Below are 17,335 nucleotides of genomic sequence, written 5' to 3'. Positions count from 1 at the left end.
AGTGAGTCGGTACCCGGAGGGGCTGTGGATTAGACAACCTAGAGGTGATTTTGACTGAGGCGTAATCCCAGATCAACTTGACTCTCTTTGAAATCTGAGTGTTCTTCTCAGCTTAGCGTTCCTGATGCACTTTATCTTCTGTGTGGATTCTTGATCTGCAGATGTGTCTTTGGGCAAGTCCCAGCTTCCCATTTCAGTTTTTCTTATTTCTAAAATTTGTATTTTGTATATTAAAAGAAATCAAATTTTTAATCTTGTAGCCTTTCAACATCTTTTTAATATTTAGAAGCTGGTGGACAGAGCAGACAGGTGCTCTTTCCTACCACGATATGACTAGCAATTTTCCATGTGGGGGAGCAACTTTGTTTGGGAAGAACCCATCAGCACGCTAAGAAACTTGCATTATTAAAGGCCCTCGCGCACTTAGTTTATGTGAATAATTAAAGTCTGTTCTGTATGAGTGGGCAGAAGTATAAAATAATTACTAATAAAAAGAGAGTGGATCAAACTCCAGGGCCTTCCTTTCTCATTCTATGAGATGCTGGCAAAAGGAAAAAGCAGGCCAGCATTTTTACAGTTTACTGCCCACACATGTCCTCTCACACAGCCCCTTTTCCTGGGGTCAGTAGGTTGAGCCCAGCGTGGCCAGCTCGGTGCAGGACTTTGACGCAGCCATGAAGACATGAGACCTAGGGAGTTTCACAGGCGGACAGTAGACTTTCTAAGAGAAAGGCGTTGATGGCAGGTTTCAGACTTGCGGCTTTCCTTTTTGTATAGTTGATAAGAACTTTTTTCTTCTTTTTTTACAGTCATATTTCCTAGTGTCATCTTTAATAAAGAGCTGCTTTTTCCTCTTGTCTGTCACATTTTCTCCTGTCATGTGATGTCTTAGCAAGGGCAGGGAGCGAGTCGTCTTCGCTGCTGCAGTCTCAGCGCTTGGTTACAAGTGTCAGGTAAACTGCACTGAAGCGAGCCCATCTGTGAGTGGAATCCTTGTTTTTGAATCAGGAATTGTGTTCAAGCTCTTTGTCCTTTTCCCTTCTTGCTAGACTGGTTCGTAGAACGCTTCTGTCCTCGGGAAGATTTTTGCAAAGGCAGCTTTGTTCCCGCTTGTTTATGGGAACATATGGGTGGATTTTAGATAGTTTCAACTTAAAGAAAGTCTTTAGAGAATGAACTTGTGGACTATATTAGTCCCTTCAGCTCTGTTAGCCTTTGGGCTATTCATGATATGAAAAGATTCATTATTCTCTTAGAACCAGAGGGAAACCAGAAACCAACCTATATTTTTTAAAAAAGGATAATTTATTGAGGGAACTTGATTCCAAAGTATTGGAAAAAGCCAGCGGACTAAAAGAGAGCAGGTGGGTGTACCTAGAGATCAGTAATTATAGAAAGCTGCTGTTGGCCCTAAGGCTGGAGGAGGAAAGAAGGTACTGTTTGCTATAGCCCATTGATGCAGCATTGCTGTGGCCACTGCTGCTATGGGATCATAGCACTGCATCAGAGCCGGGCCCGGCATCTGGCACCCCAGACGCTCCGTGCTCCATGCTAACTCTGCCCAGAGCATGTGGATGCCCCCATTGCCTGCCTCTGCCACAGAGACCACCAGGGCCAGAGGTAGATGGCCTTTCCTGTTATTGTGCCCCTTGTTGTCACATGAAACCAGGACCCAGTTGATAGAGCAGGCTGGAAAAGATTGTTTTAAAGTTTCTAGCCTCCTGCAGTGCCGAGGAGAACACAGAAAGGCACTTATATAAAATTGCCTACTAGGTAGGTAAACATCTCTTAAAAGTCATTTTGCTTTCATAGAAAGCACAAAAACATTTTCTCCAGAGTTACTATTAAATATAAAAGACTACTGATGTCAGCATCTTTTATCTTTATGAGAAATGTGGCCTCCGAACTATAATTCTTTATTTAGATTAACGGTCTCAGTGCAGCTCTCTGACCCCTTTCTCTGTCTCTCTGGCTCCTACCAGGATGGTCTTTAGCAGAGAAGCCATCAAAAGACTTCTCGCCAGTAAGTGTCGATGCTACAGCAACGATGCCCCCGACGACATGGTCCTGGGAATGTGCTTCAATGGGTTGGATGTCCCTGTGACACACAGCCCTCTCTTCCATCAGGTGAGAAAATGGTTTTTATTCCTACCTCAGGGGAGAGGGATAGATTTTCTTCTCACATAAGAATTCTACTTCTTTCTCTTCACATATTCTGAAAACAGTGTTAGGAATATGTTACAGGCTCCAGGGGCACACCCTTAACAGACTTTTCTTCCTCTTTGATGTGTATTCTGAACTGTGTACATCCTGAAAATGGGAGGTCAAAACATCTAGAAAACCAGACCAGTATCCTTGCATGTAGGACCAGAGAAAAGCTGCTCTTTTTTTTTTTTTCCTTTTTGGTTAAAAAATTGATGGCATTTAAAAATTATTGGGTGCTCTCTTGAATTGTATAGGACTGACCTAATATTGTCCTACTGGCCATCAAGTGTATGTAATTCTCCATCATCTTCAGTTTTTACATGTTCATCTGGCGGTCTTTTTACTGGTCTTTCTTCCCTTTGGTTACTATTAAACTGAGTGGCTAAAGTCTATTTAATTTCAAAATAGTATTTCCATAAGCATACATTCTGGAGGTTATGGAAAAGAAAAGATGAGGTGATGTTTACCAGGGATGGTTAGTCCTATTGCTCCACCATATTGCAGTTCGGGGTTAGAGAAGGGAATCCTTCTGCATTATTTATAGTAATCTTCTAAAAATCAGGTCAGTGAATTTTTTTTCTATTCTGAGAATAATAGTAGATATATGTAAACTAGAAATAACCATAAAACCTCACCCATCTGATGCACTCCCTCAAGAAATTCAAAGCTTTTTGAAATTTGAAATGTGTAAATGCGTGTGTATTTTAAGTGCCCTTCCTTATATTGAAAATATAGTCTTCATGTTTTATTTGGTAACAACAGCAAATGCTGTCATAGCAATGTAGAAAATTGAGCATAGCACTATAGAAAACAACTTGAACAAGACAAAGAAACTGTTTGCATTGTCAAGAAAGGCAGAATTCATTTTCGATATCCTTGGTACAAAAAAGAAGGATAAAAATAGATCTTTAATAGAAAGAAATGTATGAAAAACCTCCTTCTTGGAACTAGGCATCCTTTAAAACTTTCAGAGGTCTCACGCATTTTAAGCCTGTGTGCTGTGTTATGATGACTTAGAAAAGCATGCTATTCTCTTTTGCCCCCTCTCTTGCTCTATCTCATGATATTTTACTCATAGAAGATGAAGTAACTGAAACTGTTGGTGTATAAGGGAAATAATTTATCAAGTTTAGCATGACAGGTTTAGATTTTTATAGCAGCCCTTTTTACTTAGGGTGGAGTACGTTATTAAATAAAATGATAAGAATAAAGGAAAGAAGGAAAATCATCTAATTCTTAATTAAAAATCCTTTGGAGAGGATTTTAAAAAATAGTTTGTTTCCTGTACTTTAAAACTCTTGATTTCTCTAATTCACAAAATAAACTTTAAACCTTTCCAAAATCATAAAATATGTTTAAAACCTGTCCTCCCCAATAGATAGTGCTGTATTTTCCAATTATTAAGACTCTTTTAGAGCATTTGATATGATTTAGACAGTGCTTTCCATTTGTAATGTTTAAACACTGATCCAAACAGTGTATTTGTTCATATTGGCAAGCAAATAGGCAAAGAGGTGAAATCTAAGATTTCCAATGAGTTAGAGACAGAGCAGGAATTTGGAAACCGTCTCAAATGCAAAGTTACTTTGGCCGCATTTCTTCTGTTTTTAGGCAGGGAAGGTTATCTTGAAATCACAGATTTAGAAGGGGATTACAAGGAATGACTAGTAGGACATGCCTTTATTAAAAGCAAAGTATCTTCCAAAATTATGTGCCACTAGTAGGTATGGCAGAATGCAGTGGTCAGCAAATCCTCTGCACAAAATACATATATCAAACTGTACAAAATTGTCAAAATAACCATTTCAAGATTATGGAAATCAAACAAAACATACCAATACTGTGAGAAGCATTCATTTCTGAAAGACTGCTGCAGTTTGGGGTAGAACAATGGAGTCTGAGGCCTTCTTGCCTGAAGCCACTCCCGTCCTTACTCTTTCCCCACCCCTCAGCCCAGCTTGTTTAGAGAGTGCAGTAGTTTTAACTGTATGGGCCTGGCTGGGAAAAACAGGAGCTTTGCTGCCAGAGAGGGTGGACTGCATTTGGAGAGGGAGAGATGAAAACCTACAGATATGTCAACTAAAGTTGTCAAACTTGGTAGGGGACAAATAAGAACAACCTGCATCTTTACTGGCCTAGGTTTGCAGTTCCAGTTAGAGTGAGGGATGTATTAGCCAGAAATGTAATACCTAATACCCTAGAAATGAGAGAGTAATAGTAGGGCTAGGTATACGGTCTCCACTCTTGTCTGGCCCACTGGGAAACTGTGTGCACCTACGTGGGAGAACAGAGTCAGCGCAGCAAAAAGTGAAAGCCAAGGCATATATGAGAACTGGCTGAAGATTTGGGTGTGCTCTCCAACCCACACATAGATGGGAGCCTTATGGGCTTAAGGTGTTTGAGCTAAACCTCTGCCTATATCACTGGCTGACCACTAAGCCCACAGAGCAGACAATGACTGGTAAATGATTTCCTTTGACATACTGAGTGGGATTGAAATAGAAGAGAATAGTCTGTGAAAAAAGTTTGTGTAGGTGTGTTGACAGACTCCAGTCTTCCTTCCTGTGACAGGAGTTAAGTTAATGAAAACCTAGGGAAAGGACCAGAGGTAATTGTCTCCTTCTCTGGCAGGTCCAGACTTTAGGCTGATAAAGGAACACCTTCATCCTGTGCTTTGGAGAGTGACAGAGAATTGAGAGACAGGAGGAGGGAAGGTCAGAGAGACCTTGAGACTGCTGCTTTATTCCAACAGGCCAAAGCACCACATTTTGGGGTAACAGCTTTCTGCACCCCAACAGTGGCTACATGAATGTTAAACATAGTGGACTTTAAGGACAGAAATATTCCTAAAGAGATAGAGACACAACTCATAATAACAGAAGGCCAATACATCAAGAAGATATAATAATTGTAAGTGTATATATGCACCTAACCACAGATCTTCAAAATATGTGAAGCATAAACTGACGGAACTGAAAGAAGTAGGTACATATTAACCACTCGACATAACTGACACATACAGAACATTTCATTCAGCAACAGCTGAGTACACATGCTTTTCAAGTGTACATGGAAACCTCCCGGTTTAAAATAGGCAAAAGATTTGAATTGACATTTCACTAAAGAATATGTATGAATGGCTAATAAGCACATGAAAAGATGTTTAGCATTATTTGTCACAGGGAGATGTAAGCTAAAATCACTATGATGTACCATGATACACCTACTAGAATGGCTAGCAAAAAGACTGTACCAAATTTTGGCATGCTTGTGGAAAAACTGGATTCCTCCTACATTGCTAGTGCGAAAATAAGATACAGTTACTTTGGAAACGTTATGGCAGTTTCTTAAAAAGTTAAACATACATGTAGGCAGTTTCCAACGTGGATTCCAACCATCCCACATGCTGGTGTCTGTGCCATTACATAATCCCCTCCTCTTGAGCATCGGTGGAACCTAATAATTTGCTTCTAAGCAATAGAATATGGCGAAGGTGATAGGATGTTTATTCCATAGTTAGGTTACAAAAGATGGTGACTTCCATCTTCCTAGCAGACTCTCCCTGTGGTCTTCTTGGCTCGCACGTTTTGATGAAGCAGACTGCTGTGTGGGGAGGGGTCCACAAGGCAGGGAACTGAGGGTGGCCTCTTGCCAAAAGCCAGCAAGGAAGTGAGGCCCTCAGTCCAGTTGCCCACAAGAAACTGAATACTGCCGACAGCCACTGACTGAGTGTGCAAGGGGGTCTTTCCCCAGTGAGCCTTCATGTGAGACCACAGAGCCTGGGCTGACATCTTGATTGCAACCTTGTGAGAAACTCTGAAGCGGAAGACCCAACTACATCGTGCCTAGACTCCTGACCCACGGAAGCTGTGTGATGATAAAAATATGTTAAGCAGCTAAATTTGGGGGTAACATGTTTCATAGTAATAGACAACTAGTACATTACACTTATGCCCTAGGAATTTTACTCCTAGTAGGTATCTACTCAAAAGAAATGAAAACAACAGGGTTTGGTTCCCCGTATGGCCAGCCGCAAAAAAAAGAAAAAGAAAACACACGCACACGTGCATCAATATTTATAGTGACGTTATTCATATAATCCCAAATTGAAGACAATCCAAATGTCTGTCAACTGATCATTAGATAAACAAAATGTGGTATATACATACAATGCAACATTATTCAGCAATAAAAAGGAACAAACTATTGATACATGCAACAGAGCTAAGTGAAAGAAGTCAGACATAAAGTTTTCATATTATATGATTTTACTCATAAGACATTTCTAGAAAAGGGAACACTATAGAGACGAAGCAAATCAGTGGTTTTCTGGGGCTGCCAGAAGGGGTGGGGATTGACTGCAAATGCATGCAAGGGAGATTTGGAGAATGATTGCAATGTACTAAAGCTGGATTTGTGGTTGCCCAACTCTAGAAATTTACTGAAAAGTATTAGATTACCATGACAGTGGGTGAACTTCATGGTTTGTAAATCATTCCCCACTACAGCTGTAAAGAAATGTGTATGTCTAAGAAAAGACAATTCTAATCTCTGTTTGTTGCCCTGTTCAATGTGCTCTCATCTTTACAGATAAAACCTTTCCAGTATTTTGCCCAATTTTTGTCCTTCTCGTGCAGTTAAAGCCATCTCTCCTGTACATAGCTGCCTACCATGCTCCATAGCTGTTCCTCAAGTTTTTCCCCCACCCCAGAGCCTACCTGTTTGCGATTTCCTTTTGCCATTTTGGGCACAGAGGTGTGATTGTTAAGAGGCTGCATAGACTTCTCAATATTACAGATAACTCTGTGGATGTATTTCACTTTCCTAGTTTTTTCTTATTTTTTCTGTGACCACATTCATAGAGAGGGACCAGTGTATTCCGGCTCTTCACGTGCACATATGGGCTCCCTGAGAGAGACTCAGTAAACCACTTCTAGAGTCTGCATTAATAGAGGGAAAGATGTTAAGGATTTATTTTTTTCCATTAGATGCATTTGTATCTCCAACAGTTTATTTTTAAATGTGAAAAACAAGCAAAGATTTGTTTCCATTGCTTTTATTTTTTTTCTTCTGGGACCATTTGTGGAATTATCTGAGAACTGAACTGAAAATATGTTCCTCCTTGGTTTTCTTCCCTGCTGGTAAACTCTCAAAGGGCCTTGCAAGGAAACATCATATAATGTGTGAATTCCCTCGACTATTATTCAGAACTTTCCCAACTCAATTAGACTATATTCCAGTGTATATTTTATGTCTCACTGTCTTTCCTTTTAAAATTCCCTTTTTACATGAACTCCAGCAGCACTTAGAATTTTTTTAAATTATTTATTTTTAATTGAAACAATTGATTGTTCATATCTGTGGGGTACAGTGTTGAATATCCATACCCATGTGCAATATGTGATCCTCAAATCAGGATAATTACTGTATTTATCATTACACAATATAATCATTTTTTGTGGCCCTTCACCAATTTCTTCCTAACACTCCCCTTCCCACCTCTGGTGGCCTCAGTTCTGTTCTCTACTTTTGAAAGTTCAGTGAATTATTATGATTGTTGTATCTTTCTTTCATTTTTTGTTTATTTGTTTTCATTTTTGTTTTGTTTTGTTTTGTTTTCAGCTCCCACTTATGACTGAGAACATGCAGTATTTCTCTTTCTGTGTCTGGCTTATTTCATTTAACATACTTTTCTCCAGACTCATCCATGCAGCTGTGAATGGCAGTATTTCATTCTTTTTTATGGTCAAGTAGTATTCCATTGTCTATATATACCACATTTCCTTTTTTTGTTGTTGTTGGTTAATTATTTTTTATTTATTTTTTATTATTAGCATATTCATTATTACAAATCGTGGTTTTTCTTTATATCCTTTACCTGATCTATCACTTCCTTCCCTGCCCCCATCTCTAATATCCTTAGGTTCATTCTCTCCTTCTGAAAGTTCAGCATAGTGTTATGGTCCTTCCCTCCCTCCTTCCTTTCCTCCATCCCTCCTTCCCTCCATCCCTCCTTCCCACCTTCCCTCCTGCCTTCCCTCCATCCCTCCTTCCCTCCTTTCCTCCTTCCTACTTTCCTGCCTTCCCTCCATCCCTCCTTCCTTCCATCCTTCCTTCCCTCCTTCCCTTCTTCCTGCCTTCCTGGCTTTCCTCCATCACTCCTTCCCTCCATCCCTCCTTCCTTCCTTCCTTCCTTTCTTTCTTTCCTTTCCTTCCTTTCCTTCTTAGCACCCAGATATGAGTGAGAACATGCAGTATTTCTCTTTCCTTGTCTGGTTTATTTCACTTAACAAAATTTTCTCCAGACTCATCCATGTTGCTGCAAATGGCAGAATTTCATTCTTTTTTTTTTTTTTTTTTTTGTCTTTTTTTGTGACCAGTAAGGGGATCGCAACCCTTGGCTTGGTGTCGCCCGCACCGCGCTCAGCCAGTGAGTGCACCAGCCATCCCTATATAGGATCCGAACCCACGGCGGAAGCGCCACTGCGCTCCCAAGCGCCACACTCTCCCGGGTGCGCCACGGGGCTGGCCCAATTTCATTCTTTTTTATGGCTGAGTAATATTTCATGGTATATATGTATAACACATTTTCCTTATTCAGTTGTCTGTTGATGGATACTTAGGTTGGTTCCATATGTTGGCTATTCTCAGTAGAGCTGCGATGAACATGGGAGTTCAGGTATCCCTTCAACATGATGATTTCCATTTCTTTGGATGTATACCCAGTAGTGGGTTTTCTGGATTATATGGTAGTTCTATCAGTAGTTGTTTGAGGAACCTCCATACTATTTTCCATAATTGCTATGCGAATTTACAGTCCCATCAACAGTGTAGAAGAGTTCCCCTTTCCCCACATCCTTGCCAGCATTTGTTATTCTTGGTCTTTTTAATAATGGCCAGTCTAACTGGTGTGAGATGATATCTCGATGTGGTTTTGATTTGCATTTCTCTGATGATTAGTGATGCTGAGCATTTTTTCATGTACCTGTTGGGAATCTATATGTCTTCCTTTGAAAAATGTCTATTCATCTCCTTTGCCCATTTTTTAATTGGGTGATTTGTTTTTTTTTTTCCTGTATAGTTGTTTGAGTTCTTTACATATTCTGGATATTAACCCCTTGTTGGCTGTATAGCTTGCAAATACTTTCTTCCATTCTGTAGGTTGTCTTTCTACCCGCTGATTGTTTTCTTTGCTGTGCAGAAGCTTTTTAGTTTGATATAATCCCATTTGTTTATTTTTTTTCTTTGTTGCTTGTGCTTTTGGGGTCTTATTCATAAAGTCTTTGCCCAGTCTTACTTCCTGGAGTGATTCCCCTGTGTTTTCCTTTAGCAATTTTTATGATTTCAGGTCTTATATTTAAGTATTAGATCCATTTTGAGTTGATTTTGGTATATGGTGAGAGGTACAGGTCCAGTATCATTCTTCTGCATATGGAAGTTCAATTTTCCCAGCACCATTTATTGAAGAGGCAGTCTCTTCCCCAATGTATGTTCATGTTGCCTTTGTCAAAGATCAGTTGGTTGTAAGTATGTGGGTTGAATCCAGGGTTTTCTGTTCTGTTCCATTGAGCAAAGTGTCTGTTTTTATGCCAGTACCATGCTGTTTTGGTTACAATAGCTTTGTAATATAATTTAAAGTCAGGTAGTGTTATGCCTCTGGCTTTATTTATTTATATTTTGCTCAGGATTATGTTGGCTTTTCAGGGTCTTTTATTGTTCCATATGAATGTTAGGATTGCTTTTTCTATTTCTGTAAAGAATCTCATTAGTATTTTGATGGGGATTGCATTGAATCTGTAGATTGCTTTAGGTAGAATGGACATTTTCATAAGGTTAATTCTTTCCATCTCTATTAGTCCATTTTCTGTTGCTATAACAGAAATACTTGAGACTGGGTAATTTATAAAGAACAGAGATTTATTTGGCTTATGATTCTGGGACAGCTGCATCTGGCATGAGCCTCAGGCTGCTTCTACTCATGGCGGAAAAGCAGCAGGCAGCTGGTGGGTACAAGCAGATCACATGGTGAGAGAGGAAGCAAGAGGTGCCAGGGTCCTATAAACAATAAGCTCTCATGGGAACTAATAGAGCGAGAACTCACTCATTATTCCCCCCTTCCCCAGGGAGAGCATTAATCCATTCATGAGGGATCCGTCCCCATGACTCAATCAGTTTCCAACAGTGCCACATTGGAGATCAAATTTCCACATGAGTTTTGGAGGGGACAACACATCCAAACTCCATCACCTTCCATGAGCATGGTATACCTTTTCATCTTTTTGTATCCTCTCTAATTTCTTTCGGTAGTGTTTTGTATTTCTCATTGCAGAGATCTTTCACCTCCTTGATTAAATTGATTCCTATGTAGTTTATTTTTTTGGTGACTATTATAAATGGGGTTGCTTTCTTGATTTCTTCTTCTGCTAGTTTGTTACTGTAGTATAAAAGTACTACTTATTTTGAAATGTTGATTTGGTATCTTGCAACATTACTGAAATTATTAATCAGCTCTAAGAGTTTTTTGGTAGAGTCTGTAGGATTTTTTATATATAAGATTATGTCATCATCAAACAGGGACAGTTTGACTTTATCCTTTCCAACATGGATGCCCTTTATTTCTTTCTCTTGCCTGATTGCTCTGGCTATTACTTCAAGTACTGTGTTAAATAGGAGTGGTCAGAATGGGCATCCTTGCCTTGTTCCTATTATTAAAGAACGATATCATTTCATTCAGGATGATATTGGTGATTGGTTTGTCGTAAATGGCTTTTACTGTGTTGAGGTAATTTCCTTGTATACTAATTTGCTGAAAGTCTTTATCATGAAGGGATGTTGAATTTTATTGAATGCTTTTTCTGCATCTATTGAGATAATCATATGGTTTTTGTCCTTGATTTTGTTGATGTGGTGTGTCACATTTATTAACTTGCATATGTTGAACCATCCTTGCATTCCTGGGATGAATCCCACTTGATCATGGTCTATAATTTTTTTGATTTGTTGCTGTACTCTGATTGCTAATATTTTGTTGAGGATTTTTGCATTGATGTTCATCAAGGATATTGGCTTGTACTTTTCTTTTTTTGTGTATCTTTGTTTGGTTTCAGTATTAGGGTGATGCTGGCCTCATAGAATGAATTTGGGTGAATGGCTTCTATTTCAATATTTCAGAAAAGTTTGAAGAGAAGTGGTGTGAATTCCTCTTTAAAGGCTTAGATAGAATTCAGCTGTAAAGCCATCCAGTCCTGGGCTTTTCTTTGTTGGAAGATTGCTGATTACTGCTTCAATCTCATCGTGTGTTATTGGTCTGTTCAGGTTTTCTCTTTCTTCATGCTTCAGTCTTGGTAGTTTGTATGTGTGCAGAAAGTTATCCATTTCCTCCAGGTCTTCATATTTGTTGGTGTACAGTTGTTTATAATAGTCTCTAATGATTCATCATATTTCTGTGATATCAATTGTAATATCTCCCTTTTCATTTCTCATTTTCATTATTTGGATCTTCTCTCTCTCTCTCTCTCTCTCTCTCTCTCTCTCTTTTTATTAACATAGCTAATGGTTTGTCTTATTTTATTTATCTTCTCAAAAAACCACCTTTTTTTCCCATTGATCTTTTGTATCATTTTGGGGGTTTCTATTGCATTTAATTCTGCCCTGTTCTTAATTATTTCTTTTCAACTCCTTCTTTTAGGATTGGATTGTTGTTGTTTTTCTAGTTTTTTGAGGCATAGTGTTAGGTTGTTTATTTGAAATGTTTCCATTCTTTTGATGTAAGCATTTATTTCAATAAACTTCCCTCAATACTGCTTTTGCAGTTTCCCAAGGGTTTTGGTATGATATATCTTTATTTTTGTTAGTTTCAAAAAAAAATTTTTTTTTTAAAATTTCATGTTTACTTTCTTCTTGGACTCATAGGTCACCTAGGAGTCTGTTGCTTAGTTTTTATGCACTTGTATAGTTTCTGGAATTTTGCTTGTTATTGATTTCCAGTTTTAATCCATTATGGCCTGAAAAGATACTTGGAATAATTTCAGTTTGTTTTTTTTTTTTAATTTGCTGAGACTTGATTTGTGACCTAACATGTGGTCTATCTTGGAGAGTGTTCCATGTGCTGATGACGAGGATGTGTATTCTGTAGTTGCTGGATGAAATGTTCTATAGATATCTGCCAGGACTAGTTGGTCTGAAGTGTAGTTTAAATTCTGTGGTTTTTTGTTGATTTGTTGCCTGGAAGATCTGTCTAACACTGAGAGAGGGGTGTTCAGGTCACCCCTTAGTCTGTGTGTGTCTTATAGGTGAGGTGGGTCTCTTGAAGACAGCCTATGGTTGTGTCTAGCTTTTTAATGAGTCAGTCAGTCTGTGTCTTTTGAAGGGGGAGTTTAATCCACTTACATTTAGGGTTGTTATTGACAAGTATTGCTTTATTCCTGTCATCATATTGCTTTTTGTTTAGTTGTTTTAAATATTATTTGCTCCTTTCTTCCCCTTTTATTTTTCATCTTCAGTGTTAGATTTTTGAGGTGACATGATTTAGATTTTTTTTCTTTCCTGTTTGTATTTTGGTTTTAATGGCGGGTTTTTCTCTTTCTTGTAAATCCATGGTAGTGATTGTAGTTTTTCGGATTCTGGATGCAGGACTCCTTTAAGTATTTCTCACAGGCCTGGTCATGTGATAGGGAACATCCATCATTTTTGTTTGTCAGGGAAATACACTATTTCTCCCTCTTTTCTGAAGGGTAATCTTGCCAGGTATAGAATTCTTGGCTGGCAATTTTTTTCTTTTAGTATTTTGAATATATTATTCCATTTTCTTCTGGCCTGTAAGATTTAGTTGAGAAGTCTGCTGTTAGTCTGATGGGGGCTCCCTTATAGTTGACTTGATGCTTTTCTCTTGCTGCTTTTAGCATTGCCAGTTTGTCTATAATGTGTTTTGGAGGGGATATTTTTAAATTGAATCTGTTTAGGCATCTTTGGGCTTCCTGGATGTGAAGGTCTGCATCTCTCCCTATACCTGGGAAGTTTTCTGTTATTATTTGCTTGAATAGGTTTTCAGTGCCTTTTCCTTTCTCCTCCCATTCTGGAATATGGATGATTTGGATGTTTGAGTGCTTGAGATTATCTGCTAGCTCTCTTAGGTTTTCTTCATATTTTAATTTTTTTTCTTTCTTTTCCCTGCCTTGGTTGTTTCAAAATGACCATCTTTGAGGTCCGAAATTCTTTCTTCTGTTTTCTCTAGCCTCTGCTGCTCAAAGTTTCTATTCTTTTTTTTATTTCATTGAGTGAATCTTTCAGTTCTAGGAGTTCTGTAACATTTCTTTTTTAAGGTATTGATCTCTTTTTAAATTTCCTCCTTCATATCCTGGGTATTTTTTCTTGTTTCATTGTGTTCTCTAATTGATTCTTCTCTTATCTCTTTGAGTTTTCTTCAGGTCATTGCTCAGAATTCCTTTTCAGATGTGTCAAGGGTTTCCTGCTGTATGGTGTCTAGTACTTGAGAATTACTTTATACCTTCTGTGCTGTCATATCTACCTGTTTGTTTGTATTTCTAGTATTTTTTTGTTGGTGTTTGGTCATCTGGCAGGACACTTGTTTCTTCTATTACTCTGGAGTGGTCTGTGAGGGGAAAGACTTCCTCCTCTATTTGTAGGCTCTGCTGGTGACTCTTCTTGTATCAGTGCAGTTGAGTGTACGGTAGGCTGTCTCCTCTCCTGTTTAGTCAGTGGGTGGGCCTCCCCAGGGCTTGAGCATGCTCTGGCAGCTGAATTGCGGGTGGCGTGCAGGACCCATGCTCACTTGGGCACCCTCTTGGCCAGTGGGTGGGACTCTCTGGGGCTCGAGTTTGTGTTCGCACCTGTGTTGGGAGCGGCATTACAGGACCTGCGCTCACCTGGATGCCCACTTGGTTGATGGGCAGGCCTTTCTGGGGCTTAGGCATGCACCGGCAGCTGCGTTAGGAGCAGCGCATGGGACCTGTTCCAACCTGGGCACCCATTCAGTCTGTGGGTGGGCCTCTCCACACAGAATTTTTACAAGGTGATAAAACAGCTGATGTGAAAGTTCTCCCCCTACATTATTTCAAACTTTTCCCCACAGATATTATTGTTTGAACACTCATCTGAGCAGTGTGTTTGCACCACCACTGTGTTTGAGCCTCTAAAGAAGCTGTGGTGGTCAAGGCACTGTTGTGTGTGCCAAGTGCTGGTGCATTGCCCAAGGACAGGCACAGACATGCTGGCAGAACACTGGAGGGGAGCTGGTACCCCCTTGTCTCCATTCCAACATTTTCCAGCCATGTGACTTCTGTGAGCTCTGGTTTTCTCATCTGTAAATTGGGAGTGAAACATAATATTCTGTCCATCTTGCAAGGTTGTTTCCAGGTTTAAACAGTAAAAAATTTAACAAAGATATTTTGTAAACCATTTAAGAGAGTTTATTTAATTACTCATGTCAAAAATTTAGAAATAATAGGAGACTTATTTTTAAAATGTATCATATCTGGTTTTAGTAATCAAGACATTGTTAGTATTGCTTACCCAGTGAGTTATTACATATAAAACAGATGGGCCATATTAGTTTATAAACAAATGAAGGTGAGCACTGAGAGAAGATGGATGGATGCTTAGAGCAAGCAAAGCAGTATCTGGTTTCAGTTTCCTTCTAACACTGTAGGTTCCTTCTTCATTCTCATGATTCTAGGCTGTATCTAATTCTACTTAAGTTTCATTTTTTAAGTTCTAGAGAATTTTGAAATGATGATACAAAAACGTTTTAGGCCCTCTTACAAACTGTTTTGGGTTACTCACAATTTCCATTCACACTTCTGGAAGCAGACTAGATAGCTAGGGAGGAAGAGAGCGTAGATTACATTACCCTTCTCCCCGACGAGCTTCAAGGTTTCTTTCTTTAAAAGATATCAGCTAATTACATGTTAGAGCAGTGGACAGGCCACAGGAGCCCTGGGAACTTCTTGCCCCAACCACTTCCTCCCAACCCATGTACGGCCAGAGCTTCTTTAGAGGGATCTGAGAAATAACAGTTTTTCTGCCTTTTTGCAGAAGTCAGACCAAGGAAAGCTTTCTGTATTTATTACCATGGGTGAGGAATCTCCCAGAGGCGAGAGCATGGAACATAAAAGCAAAAAACAATTCATCTGGAATATAAAACTGGAGACACAAAAGCAAACAGCCTGGAATTAGAGAGACGATAGTAGAATATGTTTTCCTTCTTGCTTTTAGATTCCCATGGTCCATATCTAATATTGAAGCAAAACAGTTGTTTTATAAATTCAAATGCTATCCTGAAGCAAAATTATTTTTGATCAGTGAGACAGCATAATTCTCTGTTCTTCTTCCGCAGGCTCGGCCAGTAGATTATCCTAAAGACTACCTTTCTCATCAAGTTCCCATATCGTTCCACAAACACTGGAACATTGACCCAGTGAAGGTGTATTTCACCTGGCTGGCACCCAGTGAGGAAGACAAAGCCAGGCAGGAGACACCGGAAGGTTTCAGGGAAGAGTTGTAAAGCCTGGTGGCCCGTGAGCATTGGATGGGGAGTAGAAGTGGAGACTATGACCTTGCCCACTGGGCTGTGCTCCTCCCGCTGCATGCCACGTGGCACCGGACGCTTCCTAACTTTAGTGCAAATTATGTACACGGTATGTTTTGACAAGGGAAGGAAAGGAGTCATAGGAAAAACAGATTTTTTTTTTTTCTGGGAAAAATCACTTTTAACTTACGCAGTTATGGTAACACATGGTGATTACTGTGTATTTTTCAAGCTGTGATTCGGAAGCTTTATTACTGTCACAGGAAAATAAATGGTACTAGAAGTCCCTGTTCTGCTCTCTCTCTTCATTGTAATGAAAGTTTCAGTTGGGCCTGAGACTCGAGAGATGTGTCTGTTATTAACAAAAGTGAAAGTATTTTGACGTGCGTATTGCCAGTGGTAGGAACTTTTAAACCATATTTTGATGATGAAAATTATTTCCTGGGAACCCAGTAGGAGTAATGCTGTATTCAGGATCATTCATGAAACGTCATAAAAGTCCAGATATGAAATTCCCTGTAGTCTATAATAATGGTTGTTATGTTTTATCTATTCTTTTGTTGTTTGTGCCTCATAAAAAGAGAATAGGAGGTCTACTGTTAGAGCTTCCTATTTCTTTAGGAGTTCATCTGTGTCCTATTTCTCCTGAAGCCCTATCTTTATAACCTACTTAGAACATGAACGTGTACTGGATGCTGTGAGAAAATAGTGTCAGTATTTAAAAACGATGTTGACATCTCTCATTCAAGTCAGCAAGCTCTGTGAGTCTCATGAACTGAGTTACATTTTGACCTGATGTTTTACTCTTGGTTTTTTTTTAATGTTACTGAATGACTCTCTCCTGACTTAGAATAGTTCCTCCCTCCGCCACCTCCCAACCCCCAGCACCATGAAATCTTCATGGAAGGACGGCATGGTGATTTGGTAATTTCTCTGCATTCTGAAAGAATGAAATTTGAACATGGTATTTTGAAATAGCTCTAATTTTCAAATCATATCTTTAATATATAGTAATTTAACACATTCAGTATTAATGTGTAAAAAGTACTCTGTATTTTAATGTTTTTAATTATATAGTTGTTTTGTAAAGGTATTTGCATAAAATTTGATTTTAATGTCTTAAACTAATTTTGGTATTGTAAAATGGTTTCCTCATTTTCTTTTTTTTCTTTTTAATAAAAACTGGTATTCATTAACTTTGCTTATAATGCTATTTATAGGCAAGCACAGGGTTTTAAAGCAATACAGCCAAAAGTACCTGTGACTTTTTTTAACAGTGTATTTTTCTTGTAGCTTAGATTTGACTCATTGCCAAAATGATACAATAGTATTTACCATTTTTCCAAATTAGCAAATACCAGGACTAGTCTGTTGCAGTGATAACAGAATGCATTGGATTCAGTATTGTGAAAATGGATTTTGTGGCCAGTCCAACGAATGTATCACAGACGATCAGCTGGGTGGGAGGCACCATACGGGTTTCCAGATCCTATCGCGCTGTTGCTGATGGCATCAGTGCTGTTGTCATCATGGCCGGGATTGGTGTCACTGCTACCAGGGCAGTCATCTTTATGTCCTCTATAA

The 17,335-nt window shown here is 39.0% G+C and overlaps 1 protein-coding gene across 1 annotated transcript in view; it reads left to right on the top strand.

Annotated features, from left to right (window-relative positions):
- The window catches only part of B3GLCT (beta 3-glucosyltransferase), a 111,580-nt gene extending 94,833 nt beyond the window's left edge, over positions 1–16,747 (top strand). Inside the window, exons 14-15 of the mRNA XM_063102841.1 lie at positions 1,983–2,127; positions 15,560–16,747. Of these exons, the coding sequence (XP_062958911.1) occupies positions 1,983–2,127; positions 15,560–15,727 (313 nt within the window). The 3' untranslated portion in view covers positions 15,728–16,747. The remainder of the gene's footprint in view (positions 1–1,982; positions 2,128–15,559) is intronic.
- The last annotated feature ends 588 nt before the right edge of the window (positions 16,748–17,335 follow it).

Source organism: Cynocephalus volans, chromosome 7 (genome assembly GCF_027409185.1).
Source record: "Cynocephalus volans isolate mCynVol1 chromosome 7, mCynVol1.pri, whole genome shotgun sequence".
NCBI lineage: Eukaryota > Metazoa > Chordata > Mammalia > Dermoptera > Cynocephalidae > Cynocephalus > Cynocephalus volans.
This window is presented reverse-complemented; position numbering and strand designations above follow the sequence as displayed.